The sequence below is a fragment of the Oncorhynchus kisutch genome, unplaced genomic scaffold (genome assembly GCF_002021735.2).
Source record: "Oncorhynchus kisutch isolate 150728-3 unplaced genomic scaffold, Okis_V2 scaffold3238, whole genome shotgun sequence".
In the NCBI taxonomy this organism is placed as follows: domain Eukaryota; kingdom Metazoa; phylum Chordata; class Actinopteri; order Salmoniformes; family Salmonidae; genus Oncorhynchus; species Oncorhynchus kisutch.
The window spans coordinates 342,924-369,619 of NW_022265183.1; the positions used below are offsets into that span (position 1 = coordinate 342,924).

The 26,696-nt window shown below is 46.6% G+C and overlaps 1 protein-coding gene across 1 annotated transcript in view; it reads left to right on the plus strand.

Moving 5' to 3' along the window:
* The window catches only part of LOC109887102 (MHC class II transactivator), a 75,445-nt gene that overhangs the window by 35,596 nt on the left and 13,153 nt on the right, over positions 1-26,696 (plus strand). The window contains exons 7-16 of the mRNA XM_031820324.1: positions 8,811-8,939; positions 11,277-11,345; positions 11,770-11,823; positions 15,460-15,573; positions 16,079-16,125; positions 16,211-16,375; positions 16,599-18,446; positions 19,565-20,016; positions 23,709-23,888; positions 24,055-24,120. Of these exons, the coding sequence (XP_031676184.1) occupies positions 8,811-8,939; positions 11,277-11,345; positions 11,770-11,823; positions 15,460-15,573; positions 16,079-16,125; positions 16,211-16,375; positions 16,599-18,446; positions 19,565-20,016; positions 23,709-23,888; positions 24,055-24,120 (3,124 nt within the window). The remainder of the gene's footprint in view (positions 1-8,810; positions 8,940-11,276; positions 11,346-11,769; positions 11,824-15,459; positions 15,574-16,078; positions 16,126-16,210; positions 16,376-16,598; positions 18,447-19,564; positions 20,017-23,708; positions 23,889-24,054; positions 24,121-26,696) is intronic.

Sequence of the window (26,696 nt, forward strand, 5' to 3'; positions counted from 1 at the left end):
GTGGCTGAGAGACTGGTATAAAGGACCGTGGGTTCAGTTCCTCTACAGTGAGGTAGTGTGGCTGAGAGACTGGTATAAAGGACCGTGGGTTCAGTTCCTCTACAGTGTGGCTGAGAGACTGGTATAAAGGACCGTGGGTTCAGTTCCTCTACAGTGAGGTAGTGTGGCTGAGAGACTGGTATAAAGGACCGTGGGTTCAGTTCCTCTACAGTGTGGCTGAGAGACTGGTATATAGGAACGTGGGTTCAGTTCCTCTACAGTGTGGCTGAGAGACTGGTATAAAGGACCGTGGGTTCAGTTCCTCTACAGTGAGGTAGTGTGGCTGAGAGACTGGTATAAAGGACCGTGGGTTCAGTTCCTCTACAGTGTGGTAGTGAGGCTGAGAGACTGGTATAAAGGACCGTGGGTTCAGTTCCTCTACAGTGTGGCTGAGAGACTGGTATATAGGACCGTGGGTTCAGTTCCTCTACAGTGAGGCTGAGAGACTGGTATAAAGGACCGTGGGTTCAGTTCCTCTACAGTGTGGCTGAGAGACTGGTATAAAGGACCGAGGGGTTCAGTTCCTCTAAAGTGTGGTAGTGTGGCTGAGAGACTGGTATAAAGGACCGTGGGTTCAGTTCCTCTACAGTGAGGTAGTGTGGCTGAGAGACTGGTATAAAGGACCGTGGGGTTCAGTTCCTCTACAGTGAGGCTGAGAGACTGGTATAAAGGACCGTGGGTTCAGTTCCTCTACAGTGAGGTAGTGTGGCTGAGAGACTGGTATAAAGGACCGTGGGTTCAGTTCCTCTACAGTGAGGCTGAGAGACTGGTATAAAGGACCGTGGGGTTCAGTTCCTCTACAGTGAGGCTGAGAGACTGGTATAAAGGACCGTGGGTTCAGTTCCTCTACAGTGTGGTAGTGTGGCTGAGAGACTGGTATAAAGGACCGTGGGTTCAGTTCCTCTACAGTGAGGTAGTGTGGCTGAGAGACTGGTATAAAGGACCGTGGGTTCAGTTCCTCTACAGTGTGGCTGAGATACTGGTATAAAGGACCGTGGGTTCAGTTCGTCTGCAGTGTGGCTGAGAGACTGGTATAAAGGACCGTGGGTTCAGTTCCTCTACAGTGTGGCTGAGAGACTGGTATAAAGGACCGTGGGTTCAGTTCCTCTACAGTGAGGCTGAGAGACTGGTATAAAGGACCGTGGGTTCAGTTCCTCTACAGTGAGGTAGTGAGGCTGAGAGACTGGTATAAAGGACCGTGGGTTCAGTTCCTCTACAGTGAGGCTGAGAGACTGGTATAAAGGACCGTGGGTTCAGTTCCTCTACAGTGAGGTAGTGAGGCTGAGAGACTGGTATAAAGGACCGTGGGTTCAGTTCCTCTACAGTGAGGCTGAGAGACTGGTATAAAGGACCGTGGGTTCAGTTCCTCTACAGTGAGGCTGAGAGACTGGTATAAAGGACCGTGGGTTCAGTTCCTCTACAGTGAGGTAGTGTGGCTGAGAGACTGGTATATAGGAACGTGGGTTCAGTTCCTCTACAGTGAGGTAGTGTGGCTGAGAGACTGGTATATAGGAACGTGGGTTCAGTTCCTCTACAGTGAGGTAGTGTGGCTGAGAGACTGGTATAAGGGACCGTGGGTTCAGTTCCTCTACAGTGAGGTAGTGTGGCTGAGAGACTGGTATAAAGGACCGTGGGTTCAGTTCCTCTACAGTGTGGCTGAGAGACTGGTATATAGGACCGTGGGTTCAGTTCCTCTACAGTGTGGCTGAGAGACTGGTATAAAGGACCGTGGGTTCAGTTCCTCTACAGTGAGGCTGAGAGACTGGTATAAAGGACCGTGGGTTCAGTTCCTCTACAGTGTGGCTGAGAGACTGGTATATAGGACCGTGGGTTCAGTTCCTCTACAGTGTGGCTGAGAGACTGGTATAAAGGACCGTGGGTTCAGTTCCTCTACAGTGTGGCTGAGAGACTGGTATAAAGGACCGTGGGGTTCAGTTCCTCTACAGTGAGGCTGAGAGACTGGTATATAGGACCGTGGGTTCAGTTCCTCTACAGTGTGGCTGAGAGACTGGTATAAAGGACCGTGGGTTCAGTTCCTCTACAGTGTGGCTGAGAGACTGGTATAAAGGACCGTGGGTTCAGGTCCTCTACAGTGAGGCTGAGAGACTGGTATAAAGGACCGTGGGGTTCAGTTCCTCTACAGTGTGGCTGAGAGACTGGTATAAAGGACCGTGGGGTTCAGTTCCTCTACAGTGAGGTAGTGTGGCTGAGAGACTGGTATAAAGGACCGTGGGTTCAGTTCCTCTACAGTGTGGCTGAGAGACTGGTATAAAGGACCGTGGGTTCAGTTCCTCTACAGTGAGGTAGTGTGGCTGAGAGACTGGTATAAAGGACCGTGGGTTCAGTTCCTCTACAGTGTGGCTGAGAGACTGGTATATAGGAACGTGGGTTCAGTTCCTCTACAGTGTGGCTGAGAGACTGGTATAAAGGACCGTGGGTTCAGTTCTTCTACAGTGAGGTAGTGTGGCTGAGAGACTGGTATAAAGGACCGTGGGTTCAGTTCCTCTACAGTGTGGTAGTGAGGCTGAGAGACTGGTATAAAGGACCGTGGGTTCAGTTCCTCTACAGTGTGGCTGAGAGACTGGTATATAGGACCGTGGGTTCAGTTCCTCTACAGTGAGGCTGAGAGACTGGCATAAAGGACCGTGGGTTCAGTTCCTCTACAGTGTGGCTGAGAGACTGGTATAAAGGACCGTGGGTTCAGTTCCTCTACAGTGTGGTAGTGTGGCTGAGAGACTGGTATAAAGGACCGTGGGTTCAGTTCCTCTACAGTGAGGTAGTGTGGCTGAGAGACTGGTATAAAGGACCGTGGGGTTCAGTTCCTCTACAGTGAGGCTGAGAGACTGGTATAAAGGACCGTGGGTTCAGTTCCTCTACAGTGAGGTAGTGTGGCTGAGAGACTGGTATAAAGGACCGTGGGTTCAGTTCCTCTACAGTGAGGCTGAGAGACTGGTATAAAGGACCGTGGGGTTCAGTTCCTCTACAGTGAGGCTGAGAGACTGGTATAAAGGACCGTGGGTTCAGTTCCTCTACAGTGTGGCTGAGAGACTGGTATAAAGGACCGTGGGTTCAGTTCCTCTACAGTGAGGTAGTGTGGCTGAGAGACTGGTATAAAGGACCGTGGGTTCAGTTCCTCTACAGTGAGGTAGTGTGGCTGAGAGACTGGTATAAAGGACCGTGGGTTCAGTTCCTCTACAGTGAGGCTGAGAGACTGGTATAAAGGACCGTGGGTTCAGTTCCTCTACAGTGTGGCTGAGAGACTGGTATAAAGGACCGTGGGTTCAGTTCCTCTACAGTGTGGCTGAGAGACTGGTATAAAGGACCGTGGGTTCAGTTCCTCTACAGTGTGGCTGAGAGACTGGTATAAAGGACCGTGGGTTCAGTTCCTCTACAGTGAGGCTGAGAGACTGGTATAAAGGACCGTGGGTTCAGTTCCTCTACAGTGAGGTAGTGAGGCTGAGAGACTGGTATAAAGGACCGTGGGTTCAGTTCCTCTACAGTGAGGCTGAGAGACTGGTATAAAGGACCGTGGGTTCAGTTCCTCTACAGTGAGGTAGTGAGGCTGAGAGACTGGTATAAAGGACCGTGGGTTCAGTTCCTCTACAGTGAGGCTGAGAGACTGGTATAAAGGACCGTGGGTTCAGTTCCTCTACAGTGAGGCTGAGAGACTGGTATAAAGGACCGTGGGTTCAGTTCCTCTACAGTGAGGTAGTGTGGCTGAGAGACTGGTATAAAGGACCGTGGGTTCAGTTCCTCTACAGTGAGGCTGAGAGACTGGTATAAAGGACCGTGGGTTCAGTTCCTCTACAGTGAGGTAGTGTGGCTGAGAGACTGGTATAAAGGACCGTGGGTTCAGTTCCTCTACAGTGTGGCTGAGAGACTGGTATAAAGGAACGTGGGTTCAGTTCCTCTACAGTGTGGCTGAGAGACTGGTATAAAGGAACGTGGGTTCAGTTCCTCTACAGTGTGGCTGAGAGACTGGTATAAAGGACCGTGGGTTCAGTTCCTCTACAGTGTGGCTGAGAGACTGGTATATAGGAACGTGGGGTTCAGTTCCTCTACAGTGAGGTAGTGTGGCTGAGAGACTGGTATAAAGGACCGTGGGGTTCAGTTCCTCTACAGTGAGGTAGTGTGGCTGAGAGACTGGTATATAGGAACGTGGGTTCAGTTCCTCTACAGTGAGGTAGTGTGGCTGAGAGACTGGTATAAAGGACCGTGGGTTCAGTTCCTCTACAGTGAGGTAGTGTGGCTGAGAGACTGGTATAAAGGACCGTGGGTTCAGTTCCTCTACAGTGTGGCTGAGAGACTGGTATATAGGACCGTGGGTTCAGTTCCTCTACAGTGTGGCTGAGAGACTGGTATAAAGGACCGTGGGTTCAGTTCCTCTACAGTGTGGCTGAGAGACTGGTATATAGGACCGTGGGTTCAGTTCCTCTACAGTGTGGCTGAGAGACTGTATAAAGGACCGTGGGTTCAGTTCCTCTACAGTGTGGCTGAGAGACTGGTATAAAGGACCGTGGGGTTCAGTTCCTCTACAGTGAGGCTGAGAGACTGGTATATAGGACCGTGGGTTCAGTTCCTCTACAGTGTGGCTGAGAGACTGGTATAAAGGACCGTGGGTTCAGTTCCTCTACAGTGTGGCTGAGAGACTGGTATAAAGGACCGTGGGGTTCAGTTCCTCTACAGTGAGGCTGAGAGACTGGTATATAGGACCGTGGGTTCAGTTCCTCTACAGTGTGGCTGAGAGACTGGTATAAAGGACCGTGGGTTCAGTTCCTCTACAGTGTGGCTGAGAGACTGGTATAAAGGACCGTGGGTTCAGTTCCTCTACAGTGAGGCTGAGAGACTGGTATAAAGGACCGTGGGGTTCAGTTCCTCTACAGTGTGGCTGAGAGACTGGTATAAAGGACCGTGGGGTTCAGTTCCTCTACAGTGAGGTAGTGTGGCTGAGAGACTGGTATAAAGGACCGTGGGTTCAGTTCCTCTACAGTGTGGCTGAGAGACTGGTATAAAGGACCGTGGGTTCAGTTCCTCTACAGTGAGGTAGTGTGGCTGAGAGACTGGTATAAAGGACCGTGGGTTCAGTTCCTCTACAGTGTGGCTGAGAGACTGGTATATAGGAACGTGGGTTCAGTTCCTCTACAGTGTGGCTGAGAGACTGGTATAAAGGACCGTGGGTTCAGTTCCTCTACAGTGAGGTAGTGTGGCTGAGAGACTGGTATAAAGGACCGTGGGTTCAGTTCCTCTACAGTGTGGTAGTGAGGCTGAGAGACTGGTATAAAGGACCGTGGGTTCAGTTCCTCTACAGTGTGGCTGAGAGACTGGTATATAGGACCGTGGGTTCAGTTCCTCTACAGTGAGGCTGAGAGACTGGTATAAAGGACCGTGGGTTCAGTTCCTCTACAGTGTGGCTGAGAGACTGGTATAAAGGACCGTGGGTTCAGTTCCTCTAAAGTGTGGTAGTGTGGCTGAGAGACTGGTATAAAGGACCGTGGGTTCAGTTCCTCTACAGTGAGGTAGTGTGGCTGAGAGACTGGTATAAAGGACCGTGGGGTTCAGTTCCTCTACAGTGAGGCTGAGAGACTGGTATAAAGGACCGTGGGTTCAGTTCCTCTACAGTGAGGTAGTGTGGCTGAGAGACTGGTATAAAGGACCGTGGGTTCAGTTCCTCTACAGTGAGGCTGAGAGACTGGTATAAAGGACCGTGGGGTTCAGTTCCTCTACAGTGAGGCTGAGAGACTGGTATAAAGGACCGTGGGTTCAGTTCCTCTACAGTGTGGTAGTGTGGCTGAGAGACTGGTATAAAGGACCGTGGGTTCAGTTCCTCTACAGTGAGGTAGTGTGGCTGAGAGACTGGTATAAAGGACCGTGGGTTCAGTTCCTCTACAGTGTGGCTGAGATACTGGTATAAAGGACCGTGGGTTCAGTTCGTCTGCAGTGTGGCTGAGAGACTGGTATAAAGGACCGTGGGTTCAGTTCCTCTACAGTGTGGCTGAGAGACTGGTATAAAGGACCGTGGGTTCAGTTCCTCTACAGTGAGGCTGAGAGACTGGTATAAAGGACCGTGGGTTCAGTTCCTCTACAGTGAGGTAGTGAGGCTGAGAGACTGGTATAAAGGACCGTGGGTTCAGTTCCTCTACAGTGAGGCTGAGAGACTGGTATAAAGGACCGTGGGTTCAGTTCCTCTACAGTGAGGTAGTGAGGCTGAGAGACTGGTATAAAGGACCGTGGGTTCAGTTCCTCTACAGTGAGGCTGAGAGACTGGTATAAAGGACCGTGGGTTCAGTTCCTCTACAGTGAGGCTGAGAGACTGGTATAAAGGACCGTGGGTTCAGTTCCTCTACAGTGAGGCTGAGAGACTGGTATAAAGGACCGTGGGTTCAGTTCCTCTACAGTGTGGCTGAGAGACTGGTATAAAGGACCGTGGGGTTCAGTTCCTCTACAGTGAGGCTGAGAGACTGGTATAAAGGACCGTGGGTTCAGTTCCTCTACAGTGAGGCTGAGAGACTGGTATAAAGGACCGTGGGTTCAGTTCCTCTACAGTGAGGTAGTGTGGCTGAGAGACTGGTATAAAGGACCGTGGGTTCAGTTCCTCTACAGTGAGGCTGAGAGACTGGTATAAAGGACCGTGGGTTCAGTTCCTCTACAGTGAGGTAGTGTGGCTGAGAGACTGGTATAAAGGACCGTGGGTTCAGTTCCTCTACAGTGAGGTAGTGTGGCTGAGAGACTGGTATAAAGGACCGTGGGTTCAGTTCCTCTACAGTGTGGCTGAGAGACTGGTATAAAGGACCGTGGGTTCAGTTCCTCTACAGTGAGGCTGAGAGACTGGTATAAAGGACCGTGGGTTCAGTTCCTCTACAGTGTGGCTGAGAGACTGGTATAAAGGACCGTGGGTTCAGTTCCTCTACAGTGAGGTAGTGTGGCTGAGAGACTGGTATAAAGGACCGTGGGTTCAGTTCCTCTACAGTGTGGCTGAGAGACTGGTATAAAGGACCGTGGGTTCAGTTCCTCTACAGTGAGGCTGAGAGACTGGTATAAAGGACCGTGGGTTCAGTTCCTCTACAGTGTGGCTGAGAGACTGGTATAAAGGACCGTGGGTTCAGTTCCTCTACAGTGAGGTAGTGTGGCTGAGAGACTGGTATAAAGGAACCTGGGTTCAGTTCCTCTACAGTGTGGCTGAGAGACTGGTATAAAGGACCGTGGGTTCAGTTCCTCTACAGTGTGGCTGAGAGACTGGTATAAAGGACCGTGGGTTCAGTTCCTCTACAGTGAGGCTGAGAGACTGGTATAAAGGACCGTGGGTTCAGTTCCTCTACAGTGAGGCTGAGAGACTGGTATAAAGGACCGTGGGGTTCAGTTCCTCTACAGTGAGGTAGTGTGGCTGAGAGACTGGTATAAAGGACCGTGGGGTTCAGTTCCTCTACAGTGAGGTAGTGTGGCTGAGAGACTGGTATAAAGGACCGTGGGGTTCAGTTCCTCTACAGTGAGGTAGTGTGGCTGAGAGACTGGTATAAAGGACCGTGGGGTTCAGTTCCTCTACAGTGAGGTAGTGTGGCTGAGAGACTGGTATAAAGGACCGTGGGGTTCAGTTCCTCTACAGTGAGGTAGTGTGGCTGAGAGACTGGTATAAAGGACCGTGGGGTTCAGTTCCTCTACAGTGAGGTAGTGTGGCTGAGAGACTGGTATAAAGGACCGTGGGGTTCAGTTCCTCTACAGTGAGGTAGTGTGGCTGAGAGACTGGTATAAAGGACCGTGGGTTCAGTTCCTCTACAGTGTGGCTGAGAGACTGGTATATAGGACCGTGGGTTCAGTTCCTCTACAGTGAGGCTGAGAGACTGGTATAAAGGACCGTGGGGTTCAGTTCCTCTACAGTGAGGCTGAGAGACTGGTATAAAGGACCGTGGGTTCAGTTCCTCTACAGTGAGGTAGTGTGGCTGAGAGACTGGTATATAGGACCGTGGGTTCAGTTCCTCTACAGTGTGGCTGAGAGACTGGTATAAAGGACCGTGGGTTCAGTTCCTCTACAGTGAGGTAGTGTGGCTGAGAGACAGGTATAAAGGACCGTGGGTTCAGTTCCTCTACAGTGTGGCTGAGAGACTGGTATAAAGGAACGTGGGTTCAGTTCCTCTACAGTGAGGTAGTGAGGCTGAGAGACTGGTATAAAGGACCGTGGGTTCAGTTCCTCTACAGTGAGGCTGAGAGACTGGTATAAAGGACCGTGGGTTCAGTTCCTCTACAGTGTGGCTGAGAGACTGGTATAAAGGACCGTGGGTTCAGTTCCTCTACAGTGTGGCTGAGAGACTGGTATAAAGGACCGTGGGTTCAGTTCCTCTACAGTGTGGCTGAGAGACTGGTATATAGGACCGTGGGGTTCAGTTCCTCTACAGTGTGGCTGAGAGACTGGTATAAAGGACCGTGGGGTTCAGTTCCTCTACAGTGAGGCTGAGAGACTGGTATAAAGGACCGTGGGTTCAGTTCCTCTACAGTGTGGCTGAGAGACTGGTATAAAGGACCGTGGGTTCAGTTCCTCTACAGTGTGGCTGAGAGACTGGTATAAAGGACCGTGGGTTCAGTTCCTCTACAGTGAGGTAGTGTGGCTGAGAGACTGGTATAAAGGACCGTGGGTTCAGTTCCTCTACAGTGTGGCTGAGAGACTGGTATAAAGGACCGTGGGTTCAGTTCCTCTACAGTGAGGCTGAGAGACTGGTATAAAGGACCTGGTATATAGGAATAAATCAAACTGAATAATTTTTGTTTTGTGTTCTCTGTAGGTTGTGCTGGTTCTCCTCCCCTCTCGGCCGTGACTCTCTCTCCTCCTCCTCCCAGACTTGTCCAGATCGCTCCTTCTCTCCTTTACATTCCTGGGTTTGGGACTGCTACTTTCGTCTCTTCGTGTAGCAGTAAGTGTGATGATGATGATGATGATGATGGTTTCCATGGAGAGAGAGGGGGGGGAGGGAGGGAGGGAGGGAGGGAGGGAGGGGGGAGGGAGGGAGAGGGAGAGGGAGAGAGAGAGGGGAGGGGGGTGGGGAGGGAGGGAGGGAGGGAGGAGGGAGGGAGGGAGGGAGGGAGGGAGGGAGGGAGGAGGGAGGGAGGGAGGAGGGAGAGGGAGAGAGAGGTGGGAGGAGGGAGGGAGGGAGGGAGAGGGAGAGAGAGAGAGAGAGAGAGAGAGAGAGAGAGAGAGAGAGAGAGAGAGAGGGGGAGGGAGGGAGGGAGGGAGGGAGGGAGGGAGGAGGGAGGGAGGGAGGGAGGGAGGGAGGGGGAGAGGGAGAGGGAGAGGAAGAGGGGAGGGAGGGAGGGAGGGAGGGAGGGAGGGAGGGAGGGAGGGAGGGAGGGAGGGAGGGAGGGAGGGAGAGGGAGAGAGGGAGAGGGGGTGGGGAGGGAGGGAGAGAGAGAGGGGAGGGGGGTGGGGAGGAGGGAGGGGAGGGGAGAGGAGAGAGGGTGGGGGGGAGGGAGAGGGAGAGAGAGAGAGGAGAGAGAGAGAGAGAGAGGAGGGAGGGAGGGAGGAGGGAGGGAGGGAGGGAGGGAGGAGGGAGGGAGGGAGGGAGGAGGGAGGGAGAGGGAGAGAGGGGAGGGAGGAGGAGGGAGGGAGGGAGGGAGGGAGGGAGGGAGGAGGGAGGGAGAGGGAGAGGGGAGGGAGGGAGAGGGGGAGGGAGGGAGAGGGAGAGAGAGAGAGAGAGAGGAGGGAGGGAGGGAGAGGGAGGGAGGGAGGAGGGAGGGAGGAGGGAGGGAGGGAGGGAGGGAGGGAGGGAGGGAGGGGGATGGAGAGGGAGAGAGGGAGAGGGTGGGGAGGGAGGGAGGGAGAGGAGAGAGGGGTGGGGAGGGAGGGGGGAGAGGGAGAGAGAGAGAGAGAGAGAGGGGTGGGGAGGGAGGAGGGAGGGAGGGAGAGGGAGAGAGGGAGGGAGGGAGAGTAAGAGAGAGAGGGGAGGGAGGGAGGAGGGAGGGGAGAGAGGGTGGGGAGGGAGGGAGGGAGAGGGAGAGAGAGAGAGAGAGAGAGAGAGAGGGAGGGGAGGGAGGGAGGGAGGGGGGAGGGAGGGAGGGGGAGGGAGAGGGAGAGAGGGAGAGGGTGGGAGGGAGGGAAAGAGAGAGGGGAGGGAGAGGGAGAGAGGGAGGGAGGAGAGTAAGAGAGAGAGGGGGAGGGAGGGAGGGGTTTGGAGGGAGGGAGGGAGGGAGGGGGGAGGGAGAGGGAGAGAGGGAGAGGGGTGGGGAGGGAGGGAGGGAGGGGGGAGGGAGAGGGAGAGGGAGAGGGTGGGGAGGGAGGGAGGGAAAGAGAGAGGGGAGGGAGAGGGAGAGAGGGAGGGAGGGAGAGTAAGAGAGAGAGGGGGAGGGAGGAGGGTTTGGAGGGAGGGAGGGAGGGACAGAGGGAGGGAGGGAGGGAGGGAGGGAGGGAGGGAGGGAGGGAGGGAGGGAGGGAGGGAGGGAGGGAGGGAAAGAGAGAGGGAGGGGGAGGGAGGGAGGAGGGAGGGAGGGAGGGAGGAGGGAGGGAGGGAGGGAGGGAGGGAGGGAGGGAGGGGGAGAGAGAGAGAGGGAGAGAGATGGAGAGGAGAGAGATGGAGAGGGAGAGAGATGGAGAGGGAGGAGAGGGGGAGGGAGGAAGGGAGGAAGGGGAGAGAGAGAGAGAGAGAGAGAGAGAGAGAGAGAGAGAGAGAGAGAGAGAGAGAGAGAGAGGGAGAGGGAGAGAGAGGGGAGGGAGGAAGGGAGGAAGGGGAGAGAGAGAGAGAGAGAGGAGAGAGAGAGAGAGAGAGAGAGAGAGGGAGGGAGGAAGGGGAGAGAGAGAGAGAGAGAGAGAGAGAGAGAGAGAGAGAGAGAGAGAGAGAGAGGGAGGGAGGAAGGAAGGGGGAGAGAGAGAGTAACCTGTGCTCTGTGTGTGAGAGTCTAACCTGTGCTCTGTGTGTGAGAGATTAACCTGTGCTCTGTGTGTGAGAGAGTAACCTGTGCTCTGTGTGTGAGAGAGTAACCTGTGCTCTGTGTGTGAGAGAGTAACCTGTGCTCTGTGTGAGAGAGTAACCTGTGCTCTGTGTGTGAGAGAGTAACCTGTGCTCTGTGTGTGAGAGAGTAACCTGTGCTCTATGTGTGAGAGAGTAACCTGTGCTCTGTGTGTGAGAGAGTAACCTGTGCTCTGTGTGTGAGAGAGTAACCTGTGCTCTGTGTGTGAGAGAGTAACCTGTGCTCTGTGTGTGAGAGAGTAACCTGTGCTCTGTGTGTGAGAGAGTAACCTGTGCTCTGTGTCCCTACAGATGGCTCAGAGCTGCAGCTCGTTCAAGCCCCTGTTTTCAGCTTCTCAAGACCTCCCACCTACATACTGAGTGAGTGTGTGTGTGTCCGTGAGTCAAATCAAAGTTCATTGGTAGCGTACAAAGTTTAGCAAAATGCATCTGTTTCTAGCTCCAACAGTGGAGCAAAATGCTTCTGTTTCTAGCTCCTACAGTGGAGCAAAATGCATCTGTTTCTAGCTCCAACAGTGGAGCAAAATGCATATGTTTCTAGCTCCTACAGTGGAACAAAATGCATCTGTTTCTAGCTCCTACAGTGGAGCAAAATGCATCTGTTTCTAGCTCCAACAGTGGAGCAAAATGCTTCTGTTTCTAGCTCCAACAGTGCAGGAACATGTGTGTCCGTGACTCTGTGTGTCCGTGACTCTGTGTGTCCCTGACTCTGTGTGTCCGTGACTCTGTGTGTCCGTGACTCTGTGTGCCTGCGTGTGTTACCTGACGTACTGTGTCCTTGCAGTGTCTTCTCCCTCGCTGTCTCCTAGAACCCTCGACGTGCTACCTCTCTCTCCAGGTGAGTAGTGACCAACATCAACACCTCAATTTGACCCAACTTTATACTGTGTTGTGACTGATATAGTGACTCCCATATGGCACCCTATTTCCTATCTAGTGTACTACTATAGACCAGAGCCCTATTCCCTATATAGTGTACTACTTTAGACCAGAGCCCTATTCCCTATATAGTGGTACTACTTTAGACAGAGCCCTATTCCCTATATAGTGGTACTACTTTAGACCAGAGCCCTATTCCCTATATAGTGGTACTACTTTAGACCAGAGTCCTATTCCCTATCTAGTGCACTACTGTAGACCAGAGCCCTATTCCCTATCTAGTGTACTACTTTAGACCAGAGCCCTATTCCCTATATAGTGCACTACTATAGACCAGAGCCCTATTCCCTATCTAGTGCACTACTTTAGACCAGAGTCCTATTCCCTATATAGTGCACTACTATAGACCAGGGCCCTATTCCCTATATAGTGCACTACTATAGACCAGGGCCCTATTCCCTATATAGTGCACTACTATAGACCAGAGCCCTATTCCCTATATAGTGCGCTACTATAGACCAGAGCCCTATTCCCTATCTAGTGCACTACTATAGAGCCCTATTGGGGAATAGGTGTAATGGGTCCTGTGTGTAGCTGGTGTAGGGAGTCAGGTGCACTACTTTAGAGCAAATCAATCACTCACAATACCTGGGGAACAGAGGCTTAATATAGTAACCAATCACTCACAATACCTGGGGAACAGAGGCTTAATATAGTAATCACTCACAATACCTGGGGAACAGAGGGTTAATATAGTAACCAATCACTCACAATACCTGGGGAACAGAGGGTTAATATAGTAAACAATCACTCACAATACCTGGGGAACAGAGGCTTAATATAGTAACCAATCACTCACAATACCTGGGGAACAGAGGGTTAATATAGTAAACAATCACTCACAATACCTGGGGAACAGAGGCTTAATATAGTAACCAATCACTCACAATACCTGGAGAACAGAGGGTTAATATAGTAACCACTCACAATACCTGGGGAACAGAGGGTTAATATAGTAATCACTCACAATACCTGGGGAACAGAGGGTTAATATAGTAACCAATCACTCACAATACCTGGGGAACAGAGGGTTAATATAGTAATCACTCACAATACCTGGGGAACAGAGGGTTAATATAGTAACCAATCACTCACAATACCTGGGGAACAGAGGGTTAATATAGTAACCAATCACTCACAATACCTGGGGAACAGAGGGTTAATATAGTAACCAATCACTCACAATACCTGGGGAACAGAGAGTTAATATAGTAACCAATCACTCACAATACCTGGGGAACAGAGGGTTAATATAGTAACCAATCACTCACAATACCTGGGGAACAGAGGGTTAATATAGTAATCACTCACAATACCTGGGGAACAGAGGGTTAATATAGTAATCACTCACAATACCTGGGGAACAGAGGGTTAATATAGTAAACACTCACAATACCTGGGGAACAGAGGGTTAATATAGTAACCAATCACTCACAATACCTGGGGAACAGAGGGTTAATATAGTAACCAATCACTCACAATACCTGGGGAACAGAGGGTTAATATAGTAATCACTCACAATACCTGGGGAACAGAGGGTTAATATAGTAATCACTCACACTACATGGGGAACAGAGGGTTAATATAGTAATCACTCACAATACCTGGGGAACAGAGGGTTAATATAGTAATCACTCACAATACCTGGAGAACCCCAATACCCTGGTCTAGAGGAGTGCACTATATATAGGGAATAGGGTTCTATAGGGCTCTGGTCTAAAGTAGTGCACTATATATAGGGAATAGGGCTCTGGTCTAGAGTAGTGCACTATATATAGGGAATAGGGTTCTATAGGGCTCTGGTCTACAGTAGTGCACTATATATAGGGAATAGGGATCTATAGGGACCTGGTCTAAAGTATTGCACTATATATAGGGAATAGGGCTCTGGTTTAGAGTAGTGCACTATATATAGGGAATAGGGTTCTATAGGGCTCTGGTCTACAGTAGTGCACTATATATAGGGAATAGGGATCTATAGGGCTCTGGTCTACAGTAGTGCACTATATATAGGGAATAGGGCTCTGGTCTAGAGTAGTGCACTATATATAGGGAATAGGGCTCTGGTCTACAGTAGTGCACTATATATAGGGAATAGGGCTCTGGTCTAGAGTAGTGCACTATATGTAGGGAATAGGGTTCTATAGGGGTCTGGTCTAAAGTAGTGCACTATATATAGGGAATAGAGTTCAATAGTGCTCTGGTCTAAAGTAGTGCACTATATAGGGAATAGGGTTCTATAGGGCTCTGGTCAAGAGTAGTGCACTATATATAGGGAATAGGGCTCTGGTCTAGAGTAGTGCACTATATGTAGGGAATAGGGTTCTATAGGGGTCTGGTCTAAAGTAGTGCACTATATATAGGGAATAGGGTTCTATAGGGCTCTGGTCTACAGTAGTGCACTATATATAGGGAATAGGGTTCTATAGGGCTCTGGTCTAAAGTAGTGCACTATATAGGGAATAGGGTTCTATAGGGCTCTGGTCAAGAGTAGTGCACTATATATAGGGAATAGGGCTCTGGTCTAGAGTAGTGCACTATATATAGGGAATAGGGTTCTATAGGGCTCTGGTCTAAAGTAGTGCACTATATAAGGAATAGGGTTCTATAGGGCTCTGGTCTAGAGTAGTGCACTATATAGGGAATAGGGTTCTATAGGGCTCTGGTCTAGAGTAGTGCACTATATATAGGGAATAGGGTTCTATAGGGCACTGTTCAAAAGTAGTGCACTATATAGGGAATAGGGTTCTACTCAGAGTCATTGATGAGACAGGGGGATTTACTTCCTGCATGACTGAGAGCAGCTTCCTTCAGAGGGGGAATACCATCCATCCATTCATCCATTCATCCATCCATTCATTCATCCATCCATTCATCCATCCATCCATCTATCCATTCATCCATTCATTCATCCATTCATTCATTCATTCATCCATCCATCCATCCATCCATCCATCCATCCATCCATCCATCCATCCATCCATCCATCCATCCATTCATTCATCCATTCATCCATCCATTCATCCATCCATTCATTCATCCATTCATCCATTCATCCATCCATTCATTCATCCATCCATCCATTCATCCATTCATCCATCCATTCATTCATCCATCCATCCATTCATCCATCCATTCATCCATCCATTCATTCATCCATCCATTCATCCATTCATCCATTCATCCATCCATTCATCCATCCATTTATCCATCCATCCATTCATCCATTCATTCATTCATCCATCCATCCATTCATCCATCCATCCATTCATCCATCCATTCATCCATCCATTCATCCATCCAGTCATTCATCCATCCATTCATCCATCCATTCATCCATCCATTCATCCCATCCATTCATTCATCCATCCATTCATCCATCCAGTCATCACTGACCTCACTGATACTGAGTCAATAAGTCAATCAACATGAGTCAGTTTGAATACTGTGTGTGTGTGTGTGTGTGTGTGTGTGTGTGTGTGTGTGTGTGTGTGTGTGTGTGTGTGTGTGTGTGTGTGTGTGTGTGTGTGTGTAGTTGACGGCGCGGTAGCTCCAGATTCGATGTGTTCGTATCCTCCTGGGTCTCTGTCTGACTGTGCCAGCCAAGCCCTGTCTCCCCCCTCTGCCTCCCCCCTCTCCCCCAGGACAGGTGAGTTAGAGTCTGTCCTCTCCCTGTCTCTCTGTCCTCTCCCTGTCTCTCTGTCCTTTCCCTGTCTCTCTGTCCTCTCCCTGTCCCTCTGTCCTCTCCCTGTCTCCCTGTCTCTCTGTCCTCTCCCTGTCTCTCTGTCCTCTCCCTGTCTATCTGTCCTCTCCCTGTCTCTCTGTCCTCTCCCTGTCTCTCTGTCCTCTCCCTGTCTCTCTGTCCTCTCCCTGTCCCTCTGTCCTCTCCCTGTCTCCCTGTCTCTCTGTCCTCTCCCTGTCTCTCTGTCCTCTCCCTGTCTCTCTGTCCTCTCCCTGTCCCTCTGTCCTCTCCCTGTCTCTCTGTCCTCTCCCTGTCCTCTCTTCCTCCTGACCCTGTACCCTATATATGCAAAAACCATCTTAAACAAAGCCAATCACATGAGAATGTTACTGTGTGTGTGTGTGTGTGTGTGTGTGTGTGTGTGTGTGTGTGTGTGTGTGTGTGTGTGTGTGTGTGTGTGTGTGTGTTACAGAGGAGTACATTCACCAAGCCAAGGCTCACCTGAGGGGAATGTGCCAGGTAAGACCAAGGGGAACAGATAGTTGGGACATTTTTCAAAAGACAACTCTTCCTGTCTCTCCAACCAATGGCGTTGTCTCAACAGGAGATGGAGGCGGGCCTTAGCCTGGCGTTCCACTATGTTGACGTGCGATTGGTCCAGAGGCAGATCCTGATTGACTCAGGGAAGAGCACCAGCAAGTGCCTGGAGAAAGATTTGGTCGTTATCGGAGACACGGAGAGGAGGCGGGGCTCGTTGGCCAGGAGTCAGGTCAGACCCTGTGACATCATCGTTACGTCGTCACCTACAGAGAAACTATTAGTATTTAGTCTGAAAGCTGTCGTTACTTCGTCATTACATTTCTTTCTTCCTCGATTTATGATTCTGTCTGTCAGGAAAAAAGTGTAATTAAATAATTAATTATAATTATAATTATAAATAATAATAAGTGTAATTAATAATTAATGCATTTATTGTCTGTGTTTGTCGTCAGGTGTTTGAGAGCTCCCCCGGGGCGAAACCCAAACGTTCCATCGTGTTGCTAGGCAACGCCGGCATGGGCAAAAGCACGCTCATCAAGAAGCTCTGCGTTGATTGGTCCGACGGCCTCCTGCCTCAGTTTGACTTTGTGTTCTTACTGGACGGTAAGGCTCTGACCCTCCCCCCTGAGCCGACCCATAGCCTACGGTCCCTCCTCCTACACCTCTCCTGCCCCCACCCACGGGATGTCTTCAATCAGGTCCTCTCTGTCCCGGAGCGTGTGCTGGTGATATTCGATGGCTTCGAGGTGGTGCGTGACTTGGAGGGGCTGCTTCAGTCTCCAGCGGATGACAGTAAAGGGGAGAACTACAGTGTTAGACAGCTGTTCTCAGGTCTGCTCCAGAGGAAGCTCCTACCAGGCTGCTCTCTGCTCCTCTCTGCCCGACCACGAGGCACCGTCAGTGGGCTGCTGAGACGGGCTGACAGCCTTCTGGAACTCTCTGGCTTCTCCCCTCCGGACATCGAGAGATACCTGGGACAATACTTCTCTGGACAGTCCCTAGAGTCCCCAATCTCAGTCCCAGCCTCAGACTCAATCCCAGTCCCAACCTCAGTCCTAGCACCAGTCCCAGACTCAGTCCTAGCCTCAGCCCCAGTCTCAGTCCCAGTCCCAGTCTCAGTCCCAGTCCCAGTCCCAGCCTCAGTCCCAGTCTCAGTCCCAGTCCCAGTCTCAGTCCCAGTCCCAGTCCCAGCCTCAGTCCCAGTCTCAGTCCCAGTCCCAGTCCCAACCTCAGTCCCAGTCCCAACCTCAGCCTCAATCCCAGTCCTAGCCCCAGTCCCAGTCCCAGCCTCAGTCCCAGTCCCAGTCCCAGTCCCAGTCCCAGTCCCAGTCCTAGCCCCAGTCCCAGTCCTAGCCCTCACCAGGCTCCACAGCCAGCCGTACCTTCTGTCTGTGTGTTGGAACCCAGCTCTGTGTCACATGGTCTGTCTGCTTCTAGAACACTGGGATGTTTCGGAGCCACTCCCCTCCACGCTGACTGGACTGTGTTACAGGGTGTTGCTACTAAAGATGAGACGACACACCCGGAAACACACACGCTGTCAAACCCTACCCCAAACTCAAACCCAGGCACACACTCACACCCTGAAACACAGTCAAAACCACGTCCTGAAACACACACGCAACTGGACACGAACACACATCCGCACTCGCTCTCACACTCAATCCCAAAATCAATTAGAAGATGAGAAGAGGAGGATAGAGACGAGAGAGGAGGAAGAGAGGGAGGAGAGAGAGAAAGGGAGAGAGGAGAAGAGGGAGGAGGAAGAGAGAGAGAGGGAGGAGGGAGAGGAAGAGAGAGAGGAGAAGAGGGAGGAGGAAGAGAGAGAGAGGGAGGAGGGAGAGAAAGAGAGACAGGAGAAGAGGGAGGAGGAAGTGAGAGAGAGGGAGGAGGAAGAGAGAGAGAGGGAGGAGGGAGAGAAAGAGAGAGAGGAGAAGAGGGAGGAGGAAGAGAGAGAGGGGGAGGAGGGAGAGGAAGAGAGAGAGGAAGAGAACAGGTGTGTTCTGTCAGAGTTGAGCGGTCTGGCTTGGCAGGGGGTTAAAGGTCATTCATCTCTCCTGACCCTGACTCTGGACAATACCGTCTATGTCAAGCTGCGGTTGTTTGGCCTGAGGACTGGACTGGTCCATTCTCACTGGCTGAGGGGGGAGCAGGGCAGAGATGGTGACGGTGGCGGCGTGAGTTCCGACAACATCCTGTCCTGGGCCCACCCTTTCCTGCAAAGCTTCCTGGGCGGGGCCCACCTGTCCGTCTCCAGCTGTGTGTCTGACCGCAATCTGCTGGCCCAGATACTACCACAGGTAGAATGACTGTTTTCTATTGAAACTCTGTCTGTCCATATGTCCCTCTGTAGACTATGACCTGAACCAGCACCTCCTTCTAGCTCGGACTTTGCTGATTATTGAGGGAAATGGTTCCTTTCTATGTCTGTGATATGTGGTTGTCCCTCACAGCTTCCTGAAGATGAATGTACTGACAGGAAGCGGCTCTGGATAAGAGTGTCTGCCAAATGACTAACGTGTAAATGTACTCCTGTTCTGCTCTACTCTGCTCTACTCTGTTCTACTCTACCCTGTTCTGCTCTACTCTGTTCTACTCTACTCTGTTCTGCTCTGTTCTACTCTACTCTGTTCTGCTCTACTCTGTTCTGCTCTACTCTATTCTACTCTACTTTGTTCTACTATATTCTACTCTACTCTATTCTACTCTACTCTGTTCTACTCTACTTTGTTCTACTCTATTCTACTCTACTCTAATCTGTTCTACTCTACTCTGTTCTACTCTACTCTGTTCTACTCTACTTTGTTCTACTCTATTCTACTCTACTTTGTTCTACTCTATTCTACTCTACTTTGTTCTACTATATTCTACTCTACTCTATTCTACTCTACTCTGTTCTACTCTACTATGTTCTACTCTATTCTACTCTATTCTGTTCTACTCTACTCTGTTCTATTCTACTCTATTCTACTCTACTCTGTTCTACTCTATTCTACTCTACTCTGTTCTACTCTACTCTGTTCTACTCTGTTCTACTCTACTCTGTTCTATTCTACTCTGTTCTACTCTATTCTACTCTACTCTGTTCTACTCTACTCTGTTCTACTCTGTTCTACTCTACTCTATTCTACTCTACTCTGTTCTACTCTACTATGTTCTACTCTATTCTACTCTACTCTGTTCTACTCTACTCTGTTCTATTCTACTCTATTCTACTCTAATCTGTTCTACTCTATTCTACCCTGTTCCATTCTACTCTGTTTTACTCTACTCTTTTCTACTCTACTCTGTTCTACTCTACTCTGTTCTACTCTACTCTACTCTGTTCTACTCTACTCTGTTCTACTCTACTCTACTCTATTCTACTCTACTCTGTTCTACTCTATTCTACTCTACTCTACTCTACTCTACTCTGCAGCCCAGGGGAAGGCGACGGCCTCAGGGAGAGTGTCTGGACCTTGCTCAGAGATTCGCTGTCGGGCTGCTTTTCCGGAACAATGCGGAACTCCGGGATCTGGCCACCCTGGATACCGGCGCCATGAAAGTGGTGGCGGCCAAGCGAGCCGCTGTGATATCACACCTGGAGAACCTTCACCATGGCGACCTGAGCCCCGCTCGGCTCCTGGAAGCGTGTCACTGCGTTTACGAGACAGGCGACATCCGCTTGGTCAGGCACCTGGTACGGAACCTTCCCGAGGTTCTGTCGTTCCAAGGGGTTCCGCTGTGCCCCGCCGACGCCTTCGTAGTGTGGAACCTTTTGGACCAGTGTAGAACGCTGAGGAGGAGGTTCTGTCTGGGGCTGGAGGACACAGGACTGAGGATGACAGGATTAAAACTACTGACGGGTCTCAACAACATACACTCATACAGGTACTGGTACTGTTACACTGATAGACCTGCTACAGATCTCTTACAGTGTATATCTAGAACAGTATAGATCTGTTACAGTGTAGATCTAGAACAGTACAGATCTGTTACAGTATAGATCTAGAACAGTACAGATATGTTACATTATATATCTAGAACAGTATAGATCTGTTACAGTATAGATCTGTTACAGTATCTATCTAGAACAGTATAGATCTGTTACAGTATAGATCTAGAACAGTATAGATCTGTTACAGTATATATCTAGAACAGTATAGATCTGTTACAGTATATATCTAGAACAGTATAGATCTGTTACAGTATAGATCTGTTACAGTGTAGATATAGAACAGTATAGATCTGTTACATTATATCTAGAACAGTATAGATCTGTTACAGTATAGATCTAGAACAGTATAGATCTGTTACAGTATATATCTAGAACAGTATAGATCTGTTACAGTATAGATCTGTTACAGTATATATCTAGAACAGTATAGATCTGTTATAGTATATATCTAGAACAGTATAGATCTGTTATAGTATATCTCTAGAACAGTATAGATCTGTTACAGTATGTATCTAGAACAGTATAGATCTGTTACAGTATAGATCTGTTACAGTATAGATCTGTTACATTATATATCTAGAACAGTATAGATCTGTTACGGTATAGATCTGTTACAGTATAGATCTAGAACAGTATAGATATGTTACAGTATAGATCTGTTACAGTATAGATTTAAAACAGTATAGATCTAAAACAATATAGATCTAGAACAGTATATATCTAGAACAGTATAGATCTATTACAGTATATATCTAGAACAATATATATCTGTTACAGTATATATCTGTTACAGTATAGATCTAGAACAGTATAGATCTGTTACAGTATAGATCTAGAACAGTATATATCTAGAACAGTATAGATCTGTTACAGTATAGATCTAGAACCGTATAGATCTGTTACAGTATAGATCTAGAACAGTATAGATCTAGAACAGTATAGATATGTTACAGTATATATCTAGAACAGTATAGATCTAGAACAGTATAGATCTAGAACAGTATAGATCTGTTACAGTATAGATCTAGAACAGTATAGATCTAGAACAGTATAGATATGTTACAGTATATATCTAGAACAGTATAGATCTAGAACAGTATAGATATGTTACAGTATATATCTAGAACAGTATAGATCTAGAACAGTATAGATCTAGAACAGTATAGATCTATTACAGTATATATCTAGAACAATATATATCTGTTACAGTATATATCTGTTACAGTATAGATTTAAAACAGTATAGATCTAAAACAATATAGATCTAGAACAGTATATATCTAGAACAGTATAGATCTATTACAGTATATATCTAGAACAATATATATCTGTTACAGTATATATCTGTTACAGTATAGATCTAGAACAGTATAGATCTGTTACAGTATAGATCTAGAACAGTATATATCTAGAACAGTATAGATCTGTTACAGTATAGATCTAGAACCGTATAGATCTGTTACAGTATAGATCTAGAACAGTATAGATCTAGAACAGTATAGATATGTTACAGTATATATCTAGAACAGTATAGATCTAGAACAGTATAGATCTAGAACAGTATAGATATGTTACAGTATATATCTAGAACAGTATAGATCTGTTACAGTATATATCTAGAACAGTATATATCTGTTACAGTATAAATCAAAATCAAATCAAATCAAATTTTATTTGTCACATACACATGGTTAGCAGATGTTAATGGTCACATACACATGGTTAGCAGATGTTAATGCGAGTGTAGCGAAATGCTTGTGCTTCTAGTTCCGACAATGCAGTAATAACCAACAAGTAATCTAACTAACAATTCCAAAACTACTGTCTTATACACAGTGTAAGGGGATAAAGAATATGTACATAAGGATATATGAATGAGTGATGGTACAGAGCAGCATAGGCAAGATACAGTAGATGGTATCGAGTGCAGTATATACATATGAGATGAGTATGTAAACAAAGTGGCATAGTTAAAGTGGCTAGTGATACATGTATTACATAAAGATGTAGTAGATGATATAGAGTACAGTAAAACTTGCTACCCTCTCCACTACTGTTCCATCGATGTGGATAGGGGGGTGTTCCCTCTGTTTCCTGAAGGATATATCTGTTACAGTATAGATCTAGAACAGTATATATCTGTTACAGTATAGATCTAGAACAGTATAGATCTGTTACAGTATAGATCTGTTACAGTATATATCTAGAACAGTATAGATCTAGAACAGTATAGATCTAGAACAGTATAGATCTGTTACAGTATAGATCTAGAACAGTATAGATCTAGAACAGTATATATCTGTTACAGTATAGATCTAGAACAGTATAGATCTAGAACAGTATAGATCTGTTACAGTATAGATCTAGAACAGTATAGATCTAGAACAGTATATATCTGTTACAGTATAGATCTAGAACAGTATAGATCTGTTACAGTATAGATCTAGAACAGTATAGATCTAGAACAGTATATATCTGTTACAGTATAGATCTAGAACAGTATAGATCTGTTACAGTATAGATCTAGAACAGTATAGATCTAGAACAGTATATATCTGTTACAGTATAGATCTAGAACAGTATATATCTGTTACAGTATAGATCTAGAACAGTATATATCTAGAACAGTATAGATCTAGAACAGTATAGATCTAGAACAGTATAGATCTGTTACAGTATAGATCTAGAACAGTATAGATCTAGAACAGTATATATCTGTTACAGTATAGATCTAGAACAGTATATATCTGTTACAGTATAGATCTAGAACAGTATAGATCTAGAACAGTATAGATCTGTTACAGTATAGATCTAGAACAGTATAGATCTGTTACAGTATAGATCTAGAACAGTATAGATCTAGAACAGTATATATCTGTTACAGTATAGATCTAGAACAGTATAGATCTGTTACAGTATAGATCTAGAACAGTATAGATCTAGAACAGTATAGATCTGTTACAGTATAGATCTAGAACAGTATAGATCTAGAACAGTATATATCTGTTACAGTATAGATCTAGAACAGTATAGATCTGTTACAGTATAGATCTAGAACAGTATAGATCTAGAACAGTATAGATCTGTTACAGTATAGATCTAGAACAGTATAGATCTGTTACAGTATAGATCTAGAACAGTATAGATCTGTTACAGTATAGATCTAGAACAGTATAGATCTAGAACAGTATAGATCTGTTACAGTATAGATCTAGAACAGTATAGATCTAGAACAGTATAGATCTAGAACAGTATAGATCTGGAACAGTATAGATCTAGAACAGTATAGATCTGTTACAGTATAGATCTAGAACAGTATAGATCTAGAACAGTATAGATCTAGAACAGTATAGATCTAGAACAGTATATATCTGTTACAGTATAGATCTAGAACAGTATAGATCTAGAACAGTATAGATCTAGAACTGTATAGATCTAGAACAGTATAGATCTGTTACAGTATAGATCTAGAACAGTATAGATCTAGAACAGTATAGATCTAGAACAGTATAGATCTGATGTTCTCACTCTACTGTATGTAGAACTTTGTCATGCACATTTAGTTTTCTGATCCTTGTGTTTTGAACATGACTCTAGCGTGTGTGTGTGTGTGTGTCCGTCCCAGGGCGTGTATCGCTGACACCATCACTCTGTGGGAGGAGCTAGAGCAGAGTGGGGAGGAGGAGCTTCTGAAAGCGGTTGTGTCCAAGTTGACCCTTAACCCTTTCAGAGCCACACAGGTGTCCCACGTCCAACACCTGTCCACACTGGTCCACCTACACACAAGCAGGAGACTGTCTGAGAGGTACGCCAATACAACACACACACACACACACACACACACACACACACACACACACACACACACACACACACACACACACACACACACACACACACACACACACACACACATATATATACATACTGGTATGTTCAAAGCCGTTTTGATGTGTCCGTCATCATTTCAGCCAATCAGATGGTGTCCTGGGGGAGGGTCTTCCTGCAGTCAGAGATCTTCACAAGCTGGAGTTTGAGTGAGTGTCATTATTCAACCACTATCACTAGGTAATAAGTCAAGAGTTACCACTATCACTAGGTAATAAGTCAAGAGTTACCACTATCACTAGGTAATAAGTCAAGAGTTACCACTATCACTAGGTAATAAGTCAAGAGTTACCACTATCACTAGGTAATAAGTCAAGAGTTACCACTATCGCTAGGTAATAAGTCAAGAGTTACCACTATCACTAGGTAATAAGTCAAGAGTTACCACTATCACTAGGTAATAAGTCAAGAGTTACCACTATCACTAGGTAATAAGTCAAGAGTTACCACTATCGCTAGGTAATAAGTCAAGAGTTACCACTATCACTAGGTAATAAGTCAAGAGTTACCACTCTGACTAGGTAATAAGTCAATAGACTTTGATTTGACTAGGTAATAAGTCAATAGACTTTGATTTGACTAGGTAATAAGTCAATACACTTTGATTTGACCAGGTAATAAGTCAATACACTTTGATTTGACTAGGTAATAAGTCAAGAGTTACCACTATCACTAGGTAATAAGTCAAGAGTTACCACTATCACCAGGTAATAAGTCAAGAGTTACCACTATCACCGGGTAATAAGTCAAGAGTTACCACTATCACTAGGTTATAATTCAAGAGTTACCACTTTCACTAGGTAATAAGTCAAGAGTTACCACTATCACTAGGTAATAAGTCAAGAGTTACCACTATCACTAGGTAATAAGTCAAGAGTTACCACTATCACTAGGTAATAAGTCAAGAGTTACCACTATCACTAGGTAATAAGTCAAGAGTTACCACTATCACTAGGTAATAAGTCAAGAGTTACCACTATCACTAGGTAATAAGTCAAGAGTTACCACTATCACTAGGTAATAAGTCAAGAGTTACCACTATCACTAGGTAATAAGTCAAGAGTTACCACTATCACCTAGGTAATAAGTCAAGAGTTACCACTATCACTAGGTAATAAGTCAAGAGTTACCACTATCACTAGGTAATAAGTCAAGAGTTACCACTATCACCGGGTAATAAGTCAAGAGTTACCACTATCACTAGGTAATAAGTCAAGAGTTACCACTATCACTAGGTATTAAGTCAAGAGTTACCACTATCACTAGGTAATAAGTCAAGAGTTACCACTATCACTAGGTAATAAGTCAAGAGTTACCACTATCACTAGGTAATAAGTCAAGAGTTACCACTATCACTAGGTAATAAGTCAAGAGTTACCACTATCACTAGGTAATAAGTCAAGAGTTACCACTATCACTAGGTAATAAGTCAAGAGTTACCACTATCACTAGGTAATAAGTCAAGAGTTACCACTATCACTAGGTAATAAGTCAAGAGTTACCACTATCACTAGGTAATAATTCAAGAGTTACCACTATCACTAGGTAATAAGTCAAGAGCTACCACTATCACTAGGTAATAAGTCAAGAGTTACCACTATCACTAGGTAATAAGTCAAGAGTTACCACTATCACTAGGTAGTAAGTCAAGACTTACCACTGTCACTAGGTAATAAGTCAAGAGTTACCACTATCACTAGGTAATAAGTCAAGAGTTACCACTATCACCAGGTAATAAGTCAAGAGTTACCACTATCACTAGGTAATAAGTCAAGAGTTACCACTATCACTAGGTAATAAGTCAAGAGTTGCCACTATCACTAGGTATAAGTCAAGAGTTACCACTATCACTAGGTAATAAGTCAAGAGTTACCACTATCACTAGGTAATAAGTCAAGAGTTACCACTATCACTAGGTAATAAGTCAAGAGTTACCACTATCACTAGGTAATAAGTCAAGAGTTACCACTATCACTAGGTAATAAGTCAAGAGTTACCACTATCACTAGGTAATAAGTCAAGAGTTACCACTATCACTAGGTAATAAGTCAAGAGTTACCGCTATCACTAGGTAATAAGTCAAGAGTTACCACTATCACTAGGTAGTAAGTCAAGAGTTACCACTCTGACTAGGTAATAAGTCAAGAGTTACCACTCTGACTAGGTAATAAGTCAATACACTTTGATTTGACTAGGTAATAAGTCAATACACTTTGATTTGACCAGGTAATAAGTCAATACACTTTGATTTGACTAGGTAATAAGTCAAGAGTTACCACTATCACTAGGTAATAAGTCAAGAGTTACCACTATCACTAGATAATAAGTCAAGAGTTACCACTATCACTAGGTAATAAGTCACGAGTTACCACTATCACTAGGTAATAAGTCAAGAGTTACCACTATCACTAGGTAGTAAGTCAAGAGTTACCACTCTGACTAGGTAATAAGTCAAGAGTTACCACTCTGACTAGGTAATAAGTCAATACACTTTGATTTGACTAGGTAATAAGTCAATACACTTTGATTTGACCAGGTAATAAGTCAATACACTTTGATTTGACTAGGTAATAAGTCAAGAGTTACCACTATCACTAGGTAATAAGTCAAGAGTTACCACTATCACTAGGTAATAAGTCAAGAGTTACCACTATCACTAGGTAATAAGTCACGAGTTACCACTATCACTAGGTAATAAGTCAAGAGTTACCACTATCACTAGGTA